Raw genomic sequence first — 12,152 nt, 5'->3', positions numbered from 1 at the left:
AACATCCAAAATAAAAAATAAATTAAAAAAAAAAGAGAATCTTTCTGTAATGAAACATAAAGTGATAAGCCTTGATGTCACACTTAGACCATGGTACAATTATATATTAAATGGTCTACAGTCCCTTTCTAATCCTTAAAGAAAACAACATTATAATTTCTTAAATAAGAACGCATGAAATTTTGAAACTAAATTTTAAAATCTTACCACGTAAAATACTTACAATGATTTATTTTTTAGGTCAACATTGCTTTCTTCTGTACAACTACTTTCAGCATTATTAACCTCACTTGGTGTGCTAATTTCAACTTCTGATAAAGGCAAATCTGAAGGGCTTGATTCTGAAGTCTCAGCTGCTAATGGCGTGGCATCTTGTTGACCACTAAGCAAAATGAAAACACATCAGGGCAAAAGAAATTTTTAGTAATACATGTCTTATAATAGCTACTTAAAAGATTTTTTTTAATACATAAATCCACTTTAGAAAATGATACTTCATAGTTTGGAACTATCAATATAAATATTTCGGCTTTTCTATGATCCTTCTTGTACCATGTTGTTAAAAACTCTACCTTCAGAGAAAGTAGTAACCGCAAATTAACAGGCCTGGGAAACCACTTGAGAAGTCACAAAATTAAAAAGTTTTAATTACATACATGGGGTTGACAAATCAAATCTGTATGTAAAATCATAGTAAAATTGAGGAATTTTCTCTCGTTAAAATTTTATACACTTAGGCTCTGCTTTGCATGGTATCCTGCTAACCAAAAGTTCTGTAATCCGAGGACATAGCTCCAATACGCATAAATTGCAGTTAACACTGCATTATGCAAAGAGAGGACTACCGTATTATGAAATATTTCAAGTAACAACATAAATGATAGCCATGTACTAACCAGTTTCAACACATAAAGCATTTAGCCAGATATTTTTTCCCTCATTTTTTTCTACTGGGTGTTTGTCTTTTCCCGACTGATCAGCAAAACCTCTTTATATATTCCTTTCTGGTTAGACATACATAAAACCTCCCCGACAGCAGCTTGCCTTTCACTTTCTTTATGAAACCTTTGTCAAAAAAAGTTAAGTTTACTGCAGTCAAATTTATCAATTTTACCTTTTAAAGTTTTGCTTTTTATATCTTAAGAAATCCTTGATATCACAAAGATATTTTCCGACACCTTCTTCTAAAAGTTTTAAAGATTTGTTTTATGTACCCTTTAATCTATCAGAAAGTTAGCAAAGGTGAAATAAGGATATTATCTTTTTTACACCCAAGCACCATCTAATGAATATAATATAGTTCATTCACTCTTCACCCACTAATTTCTTTTTTCCACCCACTTATTTCTAATGTTACCTCTTCCATGTACCAGATTACTAAATCTTTTTTCCCAAGCTCTACTACATTCAGTTCTGCTGAGTACATTTGTCCCTGTGCCAGTAACACACTGTTTTAATTATTCTAGCTTTATTATTTTTTTGACATAATTTATTGTCAAGTTGGCTAACATACAGTGTATACAATGTGCTCTTGGTTTTGGGGATAGATTCCATTGATTCATCAATTACATACAACACCCAGTGCTCATCCCAACAAGTGCCCTCCTCAATGCCCATCACCCATTTGCCTCTCTCCCTCACCTCTCCCCCATCCACCCTCAGTTTGTTCTGTGTATTTAAGAGTCTCTAATGGTTTGCCTCCCTCCCCCTCTGTTTGTAACTATTTTTTTCCCCTTCCCTTCCCCCATGGTCTTCTGTGAAGTTTCTCAAGTTCCACACGTGAGGGAAAACATGGAATCTGTCTTTTCTCTGACTGACTAATTTCACTTAGCATAATACCCTCCAGTTCCAGCCATAATATTGCAAATGGCAGGATTTCATTCTTTTTCATTGCCAAGTAGTATTCCATTGTATATATAAACCACATCTTCTTTATCCATTCATTAGGTGATAGACATTTGGCCTCTTTGCATAATTTGGCTATCGTTGAGAGCGCTCTGATAAACATTAGGGTACAGGTGTCCCTATGGATCAGCACTCCTATATCCTTTGGATAAATTCGTAGTAGTACTATTGCTGGGTTGTAGGGTAGTTCTATTTTTAATTTTTTGAGGAACCTCCACACTGTTTTCCAGAAAGGCTGCATCAGTTTGCATTCTCACCAACAGTGCAAGAGGGTTCCCGTTTCTCCACACCCTCGCCAACATCTAGTGTTTCCTGAGTTGTTAATTTTAGCCACTCTGACTGGTGTGAGGTGGTATCTCAATGTGGTTTTGATTTGTATTTCCCTAATGATGAGTGATGTCGACAATCTTTTCATCAATCAGGAAAAAGTATCCAAATGTAAAAAGACACTCTCTTTAGCAAATGGTGGTGGGAGAACTGGACAGCAACATGCAGAAGAATGAAACTAGACCACTTTCTTAAACCATACAAAAAAATAAACTCAAAATGGATAAAAGAGCTAAAATGTGAGACAGGAAACCATCAAAACCCTACAGGAGAAAATGGGCAACAACATCTTTGACCTCAGATGCAGCCATTTCTTGCTCAACATGTCTCCAAAGGCAAGGGAAATAAAGCAAAAATGAACTATTGGGACCTCATCAAGATAAAAAGTTTCTGCACTGCAAAGGAAACAATCAACAAAACTAAAAGGCAACCAACAGAATGGGAGAAGATATGTACAAATGACCTATCAGATAAAGGGTTAGTATCCAAAATGTGTAAAGAACTTACCAAGCTTATCCGAAAAACAACCCAGTGAAGAAATGTATGGAAGACATGAATAGATACTTTTCCAAAGAAGACATCCAGGTGGCCAACAGACACATGAAAAGATGCTCAACATCACTCATCATCAGGATAATTATTCTAGCTTTAAAGTATTAATATATTTCCTCTCCAGAACTGTTGTTTTTCAAATTGTCTTTACCACTCATGACCGTTCAATCTTGTGTATATAATAATTTTAGAATCAGCTCACTGTTTTACAAAACCAGTTAGGATCTTAACAGTCATTACAGGGTTGTTTGTCCTCTAAAAGGCATCAGTATTTTTTGTGTGTAGTTTATGAAATTAAGTTGTGTCTCAGAAACCATAATTTAGATGTCTGTCACCTAGAAAATTAAGGACCCAAGAGCCATGACTCAGCTTCAAACAAAGTATTAACCTTCCGAATCGTATGAACAAACTACCACAGACAGACAAGTGAAACAACATGAAACTAAATACCTTGAGCACAACAAAGGAAATCATCAACTAAGTCAAAAGACAACCTGTGGAATGGGAGAAAATATTTGCAAACCATTTATCTGTTAGTTTAATACCCAAAATATAAAAGGAATGCCTAGGAGTGCCTGGGTGGCTCAGTCAGTTGAGCATTTGACTCTTGATTTCCACTTGGGTCATGATCTCACCATCATGAGATATAGCCCCACATCAGGCTCCACACTGACAGCGTGGAGACTGCTGGGATTCTCTCTCTCTCTCTCTCTCTCTCTCTCTCTCTCTGCTCCTCTCCAGCTTATGCGCACACAAGAACACACACTCGCTCTCTCAAAATAAACAACATTAAAAAAAAACATTAAATCCCTATAATTCAAAGAAAATAACCTAGTTAAAAAATATGAAAAAGGACTGAATAGAATTTTTTCAAAGCCATACAAAAGGCCAACAGGTATATGTAAATATCTTCAACATCACTAATCATGGAAATGCAAATCAAACCCACAATGAGGTATCACCTCAAATGTCTGAATAACCATTATCAAACACAAATAAAGAAAACACAAAATAACAAGTGTTGGTAAGGAAAACCAGTTTACAGAAAACTGGTATGTTTGTGTACTGCTGGCGGGAATGTAAAATAGCACAGCCACTATGAACAACAGTGTTAAGGCTCCTCAAAAAAATTAAACATACAGGGCCACTTGGCTAGCTCAGTCAGTAGAGCATGTGATTCTTGATCTCCTGGTTGTGAGTTTGAGCCCCACACTGGGGGTAAACACTATTTTAAAGAAAATAAAATCTTAAAAAAATTTTTTAAATAGAACTATCCTATGATTCAGCAATCCCTCTTCTGGGTATACATCTAGAAAAAATTAAAACAGAAGTTCAAAGAGATATCTGCATTCCCAAATTTATCATAGCACTATTTAAAATAGCAAAGAGGGGCGCGCCTGGGTGGTTCAGTTGGTTGAACGTCTGACTTCGGCTCAGGTCAGGATCTCGCAGTTTGTGAGTTCGAGCCCCACATCGAGCTCTGTGCTGACAGCTCAGAGTCTGGAGCCTGTTTCGGATTCTGTGTCTCCCTCTCTCTGCCCCCTCCCCATTCATGCTCTGTCTCTGTCTCTCAAAAAGAATAAACATTAAAAAAAAATTTTTTTAATAAAAAATCATATCAAATCAAATAGCACAGAGGGGCTCCTGGGTGGCTCAGTGGGTTAAGTGTCCAACTCCTGATTTCCACTCAGGTCATGATCTCATGGTCATGAGACTGAGCCTTGTGTTAGGCTACACACTGAGGGTGGAGCCTGCTTAAGATTCTCTCCTCCCTCTGGCCCTCCCCTGTACATGTGCATGCTTTCTCTCTCTCAAAAAAACATAAACAAAAGCAATATAACTTATTAAGAAAATAATAAAATAGCCAAGAGATGGAGACAATCTAAATGGTCTTGGAGAGAGAAGTGAAACAGGAAAATGTGATATATACGTACAATGGAATATTATTTGGCCACAAAGAAAGAAGGAAATAGTGTCACATGCTGCAACACAGGTGAAACTTCGAAACATTATGCAAGGTGAAATATGCCCGTCGCAGAAAGACAAATACTGTATGATTCCACTTATATGATGTATCTAAACAAACCAAACTCACAGAAACAGAAAGTAGAAGGATGGCAGCCAGGGACTGGGGTTAAAATGGAAGCAGAGTTGTTACTCAATTTATAGAATGTATCTGTCATACAAGATGAAAAGGTCTAGAAATCTTATATACAACATCTTGCTAATAGTTTATAATACTCTACTACGCAATTTAAAAACTTGTTAGGACCAGGGCACCTGGGTGGCTCAGTCACTTAAGCGTCTGACTTTGACTCAGGTCATGATCTCACAGTTTGTGGGTTCCAGCCCCGTGTCAGGTTCTGTGCTGACAGCTCAGAGCCTGATTAATGCCTGCTTCGGATTCCCTGTCTCCCTCTCTGCCCCTCCCCCACTCACATTCTGTCTTTCTCTCTCAAAAATGAATGACACTAAAAAGAAATTATCAACTTGTTAGGACAGCACATCTCACATGCTTTTTACCATATTTTAAAAAAACAAACTCAGCAGGATATACATATTCAAACTGCTAAAAACCAAAAATAAAGAGAAAATCTTTATAAAAAATAAGCCCATGCAAACACTAACCGAAAGCCAGCTGTAGCAAAGTTAAGCTTCAGAACAAAGAGCAGTATCAGAATGATATCCACAAATGATAAAGGGTAATTTCACCAAGAAGATACAACAATCCTAGATATGTACGCACCTAATAAGAGAGCTTCAAAAGTCATGAAAACAAATAGAACTCAGAAGAACAATAGGCAAATTCATAATTACAGCTGGAAATGTCACACTCCCCATTCAGTAACTAACAGAAGATGTAGACAAAGTCAGTAAAGGTATAGAGAATACCTCGATAAAAGGATAGGATCAGTTCTTTTCTCAATTTTTTCACTGGAGGATAAATCCACAACGTCATCTATATTTTGTATGCAAGAAAGCTTCTGTTCCTTATTGCCTTCATCTTCATTCATCTCAGGCCTTAAAGACTGACTGTTATCTATGAATACAAAATGCATGTTATTCTAAAAAACGAAAACATCCACTTTTTAAAGCACACAGGAATTTACATAAAACAGTCTATTCCTACAAATCATTAATCCATTCCACAATTTCCAATATCCAAGGCAGAGATCTTAATTTTAGAACACTTATGAAAATTTAGTCAACTCACAACTGTATAAATTTTAACTGTGTTTTATAGATCAGCCCAAATTTCCTGGGCAGTTTGTAGAATTTAATCGTTATTAATTGCTGCTACTCAGAAGTTTTTAAATTACATACATCATGACAGTACATCTCTTCTCAAGTTATATAGGGACTATCAATACATGTAAGAAACTTACTTATGTATTTTTCTCCTTTAGAATGATCTAACTGAACAGTGGCATTTCCTGAAAGATTCTTTACTTCCTGTTTAGCAGTTTCATCCTGATTCTTTCTTCTTCTTTTCTTTTGATTTAGGTCTGTTTCTAATGCAATCTGTTCTGAATCCTGTTCTGATAAAGTCTGAGACTGTTGTTCTTCTTCACCCGTTTGAGCATCCTTTTGAGACTGTTCTGTATCTGAAATTTTGCTGCTCAGAGACTCATCTGGATCATCATTTCCTCCTTCACTGGCAACTTTTTTTGCTTTGAAAATAAAAGATACTGTTATAAACATATAAATAACCTACAGAAAAAATCTTAAAGATGAAGAAGATAAATACTCAGGGATATCTGGGCAAAACTTTGAAGACAACCTAAAATACCCAATTGGGACTAAAGAAGCTGTAACACGTTTATGGTATAAAAATCCACAGAACAAATAATAATGAGGTAGGCTTGTAAGTAGTAATGTAAAAGATTGCAAAAGGTATTTTTGTACAAAAAACTCAAGTTGCAGAGAACATATAGATTATGATCTCATTTTTATTAAGCTAAAACAATTACATATCCTCTAAGACACACATATACTTCAATAGAAGTGTTTACTAACAGTTATCCCTAGAAAATCTGGACAATTTGATTTGAAGGCAGGGTAGGAAAGAGAATTCGCCATTTTCTGTATTATTTGTTTTTCAATGAACAACCCTTTCTAACAAATATTTTTAGGGGCATCTGGGTAGCTTGGTTGGGTAAGTATACAACTCTTGATTTCAGCTCAGGTCATGATCCCGGGTTGTGGGATCAAGCCCTGCTTTGGCCTCACCGCTGAACAGGGACCCTGCTTAAGATTCTCTCTCTCTCTCTCTCTCTCTCTCTCAAAAAAAAAAAAACAAACAAAAAATATTTTTAAACAATATTTTAAACAATTTTAAACAATTTTTAAAATACCCTTCTAATGAAGACATATTAATAGTCAATTGCATCAAAAGATAAAAATATGTAAAATTTAAAAAAAGAAATGAGAAATCACCATGGAGACATCAACCAAAAGCAAACTTCACAACAACTGTTGATCAAGACATCTCTAAAAATATCTAGTCTTAAAAACAAAAAAAACCCTAATCTTAAAAAATAATAAAATTAACATCATTTAATTTGTTAAAAAAAAAAAAGTCAAAACAAGAATTTACAACTGAGAACACTGGATTTCCTATCAGAATAATAATCAGCAATTTTTAAATTCTGAGACTTGTTATAAAAAAACTATAAAAAGTTCTCACATTAAATAAAACACGTGTTATTTATGATATGACCTATAACATAATAATCATGTTAATATATCTATTTTAATTTCCCAGGGCCATAAAAGTAAAAAAAAAAAAAAAAAAACAAAACACACTAAAAAATGTAATAATTTTATAGTTACCAACACTTTTTTTTAATTTTTTTTAATGTTTTTTATTTATTTTTGAGACAGAGAGAGACAGAGCATGAACGGGGGAGGGGCAGAGAGAGAGGGAGACACAGAATCGGAAGCAGGCTCCAGGCTCTGAGCCATCAGCCCAGAGCCTGACGCGGGGCTCGAACTCACGGACCGCGAGATCGTGACCTGAGCCGAAGTCGGATGCTTAACCGACTGAGCCACCCAGGCGCCCCTTACCAACACTATTTTTAAAAAGATAGAAACATCATGCTCCAAGAAAAGAAATGCTGGACTGCTCTGTGCAGAAGACAATTAATGCAGCAGGCAGGCCTCACAGCCATCCCTTGAAAGGCCTGATTAAAATGTTGACCCTTAGGCTGTGTCTGGAAACACAGGTTTGGGGAGAATTCACACCAGCCTGACAAAAGTGGCTCAGTGTGCCTAAAATGTCTGTACCAACAATATGATTTATGCTGAACAACTGCTTTCATTTTGGGAGTTCCAAATTCTGATATGTGCCAGGCAGAGGGTGTCTACATTGCTAGCCTCCAATAAAAACCTTGGACCCTCAGTTTCTAACAAGAAAGCTGGCAGACAACTTTTTATCTATCTCATCATAACTTGTTGCTACAGAAATGAAGCACTTCCTGTGGGACTCTAGGAGAGAGGACTCTTGTAAGCTTGTACCTGGATTTTCCTAGACTTTGAGCCATGTATCTTCTCCCTTTGCTAATTCTGTTCCATAGCCTTTCACTGTAAGAAATCTCAGCTGGTGTGAAACCATACACTGCATCTTTTGAGTCTCCTAGCAAATAATCCAACCTCGCATTAGTCTTGCAGACCCCCAAAGCAGGCTCTCACAACCCTAGGTTTGAGTCCTACATCTGTGAATACTTAAACTGTGAGACCATAGGGAGAGTTAACAAGATCTCCAGGGCTGTTTCCAAGTGACTAAAACATGTGGAAAGGGTCTGGGATGTGAACAACCTAACATATAAACTTCCCCATAGTTCCACGATTCTTTAAAGTACTTGATGTAACTAAACATTATCCTCCTAGATCAGAATTCAAATAATCAAGAAAATATTTGCCTAAAAATAGAAATGCCTACATATATACAAGTTTCTACATAGCACCAATCAACACTAACCCTCAGAAATAAACTGTGCTCAAACAATGCAATTCAGTCACAAGCAAAAGTATCAGAGTCCCATTTTTTAAACATTAGAACTTTGTGTCAGGTTTGTTTTACAAAGGAAAATGATAATAAGTAACCAAACATGACACCCCCAAATTCCAGTGCTCTTTTATTAGCTACAACAACACTCTAGAAGCAAGAAAGATGTCAAATAGCCCAGCCATGCAAATTATTAATTTAAAAGGAAGTGCTATTTTAGGCCAGATAACTGGGAGACTGAAGAAAAATCAAGTCTCCCCAAACGGATGCCCTGATGATCTCAACTACCTGAACTACAGAGGAATGCTCAAAGACTCGAGGGACAATATTCCAAGTGTATCACTATTAAATAATAGAACATGCTTCCTTTTAAAATACCTTTTACATTTTTCCGTGGTTTAGAAGATTTCTTCTCCTTTGAACTCTGATTTTTAACAGATTTTTGTTTTCTTTTCTCTTCTTCAGCAAGAACTTTCTGAAGCAAATGAGCAAAAAAATCGAAGTCAAAAGGGCGCTTTTCCTCTGTTTAAAAAAAAAGAGAAAAAGAACCCACAAGTTTATATTTTAAAAAAAGAAAAAGAATTTTCAAGTTAAGTACCATACATCAAAAGCAAATGGGCTTATTAGGAGAATGGATAACCAACTCTAGTCACTGTAGAAGAGACTCACAAAAGAAAACTGAGCAATAAATAGGAACAAGTTACATCAGTTTAAAAAACAAAAAAATAACTATGTACTGATATAAGCAATATTATAGGTAAATCTCAAAATGTTGACTGAAAGAAGCCAGACATAAGAGAGCACATGCTGTATGATTCCATGAGTAAGAAGTTCTAGAACAAGCAAAACTAATCTATGGTGATTCAAATGAAAATAGCAGTTGCCCTGCATCAGGATAGCTGTGGAGACTGACTACAAAGGGACACAGGGGCCTTTCTGTTCGATGAAAACATTCCATACCTTGTTTTGGGTGGTGGTTGCACAAGTATACCCTATGTCAAAACTCAAACTATAAATTGCACTGTACATACATTACAAATCAACTTTGAGAAAAGACCAGATGACTAACTCCTCAAAGCCTCATGTCCTCTCTTCATCACAACCGTTTCACTATTTAATCTTCCAAATATCAGCAAACAGGGAAGCAAGTGAATATTGATCAGGACCATTCTCACTAAATACCCATCAATGTCATTACATCAGAAAGAGCCATGGGGGCACCTGGGTGGCTCAGTCGGCTAAGCGTCCGACTTCGGCTCAGGTCATGATCTCGCAGTTTGTGGGTTTGAGCCCCACATCGGGCTCTGTGCCGACAGCTCGGAGCCTGGAGCCTGCTTTGGATTCTGTGTCTCCCTCTCTCTGCCCCTCCCCCACTTGTGTTCTGTCTCTATCAAAAATAAACATCAAAATAATAATAATAATACATTAAATTAAATTTTAAAAAACTAAAATGGGGCGCCTAAGTGGCTCAGTTGGTTAAGTGCCCAACTCTTGATTTCAGCTCAGGTCATGACCTCAAGGTTTTTAAGTTCGAGCCCCACAATGGGCTCCACACTAACAGTGCAGAGCCTGCTGGGATTCTCTACTCCACCATCCTCCCCTGCCACCTCTCTTCACCTCTCCCCTGATCACGCTCTCTTTCAAAATAAAAAAATGAACTTAAAAAAAATTCTCAGAAAAATTGAAAATGTAAGTTCTAAAAAAAATTGCAGTTTAATTTTTTGTAATTTTCCACTACAAAGCACCCAAATCAGCCAATAATAAAATTGTGTATTACAGGGGCACCTAGGTGGTGAGTCGGTTAAGCATCTGACTTCGGCTCAGGTCAGGATCTCTCAGTTTGTGGGTTCGAGCCCCGTGTCAGGCTCTGTCCTGACAGTGTGGAGCCTACTTGGGATTCTGTGTCTCCCTCTCTCTCTCTGCTCTTCCCGACTTGCACTCTGCACCTCTCTCCCTCTCTCAAGAATAAACATTAAAAACTTTTTCAGTAAAATAAAATAATCCATTAAAATGGTCTTAACAATGGTTCCATACCCCATGAAGACTTTATGGATTTATGAATTCTCTCCTGATTATAATGCACTGAACATAATCAACAGTTTCATGACCACCTCTCCAAAATAGAGAGAAGTTTAAGACTAAAATACTCCAGATCTTCCAGGAGCTATTTTTGGAAGTGCTATCCCTAAAGACCCAATACAACGTTGTGAGTACACTCCACTCATCTCAGGGTCTCCTCGTAAAGTAAAACACACGTGCTATATGACATCAATCCCCTTTTTAGGTTTTTTCCTAAGATTAGCACTATAGCAAAAGGACAGTGAATACATTTATCATGAAACATTGATAATTATCTTCCAGACAAGGAATATAGGTTTATTTTTATGTTTTTTTTTAACTCTTGTTTGTTATTTTTTTTTTTTTAGTAATCTCTACACTCAACGTGGGGCTTGATCCCAATATCAAAAATCGCATGCTCTTCCGTTTGAGCTAGCTAGGTGTCTCTACAGGTACTATTTTAAACAATACATTTAATTTTGCTTTTTTTGTACAGATCCCTTGATATTCTTCTCTGGACTCAAAAAGAAAAAATGTTAACTGCAGTAAAGCAATTACTTAAAAGCTGAAAAATAGGTATCATCCCTTCAGGTATAAATTCAAACGCCACCTTTTCAGATAAAACTTCCCTGACTACCAATTCTACATATCCACTCTTCACTCTCTTTTTTCTTCTTAGAAACTAATCACTATCTGCAATTAACCATGACTACTGACTTTATCCTTTTCCACATCTAATTAGACTTAAGGCTCTAAAAGCAGACTTCTCATTTGCTCTGTTCACCATTATATCCTCAATGCCTAGAACATTAAACAGCTCTCAGATGTTTACTATTATTAACTGAATGAATGACTGGCCGCTGGAAGGAATCATCTATACTGTTAGTTCTTCCAGAAACAATTCCTTCTTGAATAGAGTTGACTCAGAACAAAAAAACACTTAGAAAAGGTGTCTTCAGTCCCTCTATAACTTCTGGAACTCAGAACTCTGCTTACTTGCTTCTCAATGTTTTACTGATCCCTTGTCTATAGATCTGTTATCAGCTGCCAGACCTGCACTGCTCAAGAGAAAAATGTCCAGTCTCATTATTCTTATGACAATAAAGAGAAAACACAAATCTAAAACACACCGGAACCAAACTGGTCCTTTTTTAAGATCTCCAAGTGATATGTCATAAAAGAGGTCTTAATACTTACGGAAGGCTTTGTCTATTCTCCATCCATTTGTTTTCTCTTCACGTTTAAATTTATTCTGTTAACAGAAGAAAACAAAAACCTACAGTAATTTTATCCTATTAAAAAA

The 12,152-nt window shown here is 36.5% G+C and overlaps 1 protein-coding gene across 8 annotated transcripts in view; it reads right to left on the bottom strand.

Moving 5' to 3' along the window:
* The window catches only part of BDP1 (B double prime 1, subunit of RNA polymerase III transcription initiation factor IIIB), an 88,984-nt gene that overhangs the window by 56,530 nt on the left and 20,302 nt on the right, over nucleotides 1-12,152 (bottom strand). For all 8 annotated transcript variants that reach the window (XM_042940646.1, XM_042940678.1, XM_042940649.1 and 5 more), the window contains 5 exons: nucleotides 12,047-12,101; nucleotides 9,170-9,313; nucleotides 6,171-6,455; nucleotides 5,677-5,824; nucleotides 224-382 (listed from right to left, as the gene is read on the bottom strand). In XM_042940646.1, coding sequence (XP_042796580.1) covers nucleotides 224-382; nucleotides 5,677-5,824; nucleotides 6,171-6,455; nucleotides 9,170-9,313; nucleotides 12,047-12,101 — 791 coding nt within the window. The remainder of the gene's footprint in view (nucleotides 1-223; nucleotides 383-5,676; nucleotides 5,825-6,170; nucleotides 6,456-9,169; nucleotides 9,314-12,046; nucleotides 12,102-12,152) is intronic.

Source organism: Panthera leo, chromosome A1, assembly GCF_018350215.1.
Source record: "Panthera leo isolate Ple1 chromosome A1, P.leo_Ple1_pat1.1, whole genome shotgun sequence".
In the NCBI taxonomy this organism is placed as follows: domain Eukaryota; kingdom Metazoa; phylum Chordata; class Mammalia; order Carnivora; family Felidae; genus Panthera; species Panthera leo.
This window is presented reverse-complemented; position numbering and strand designations above follow the sequence as displayed.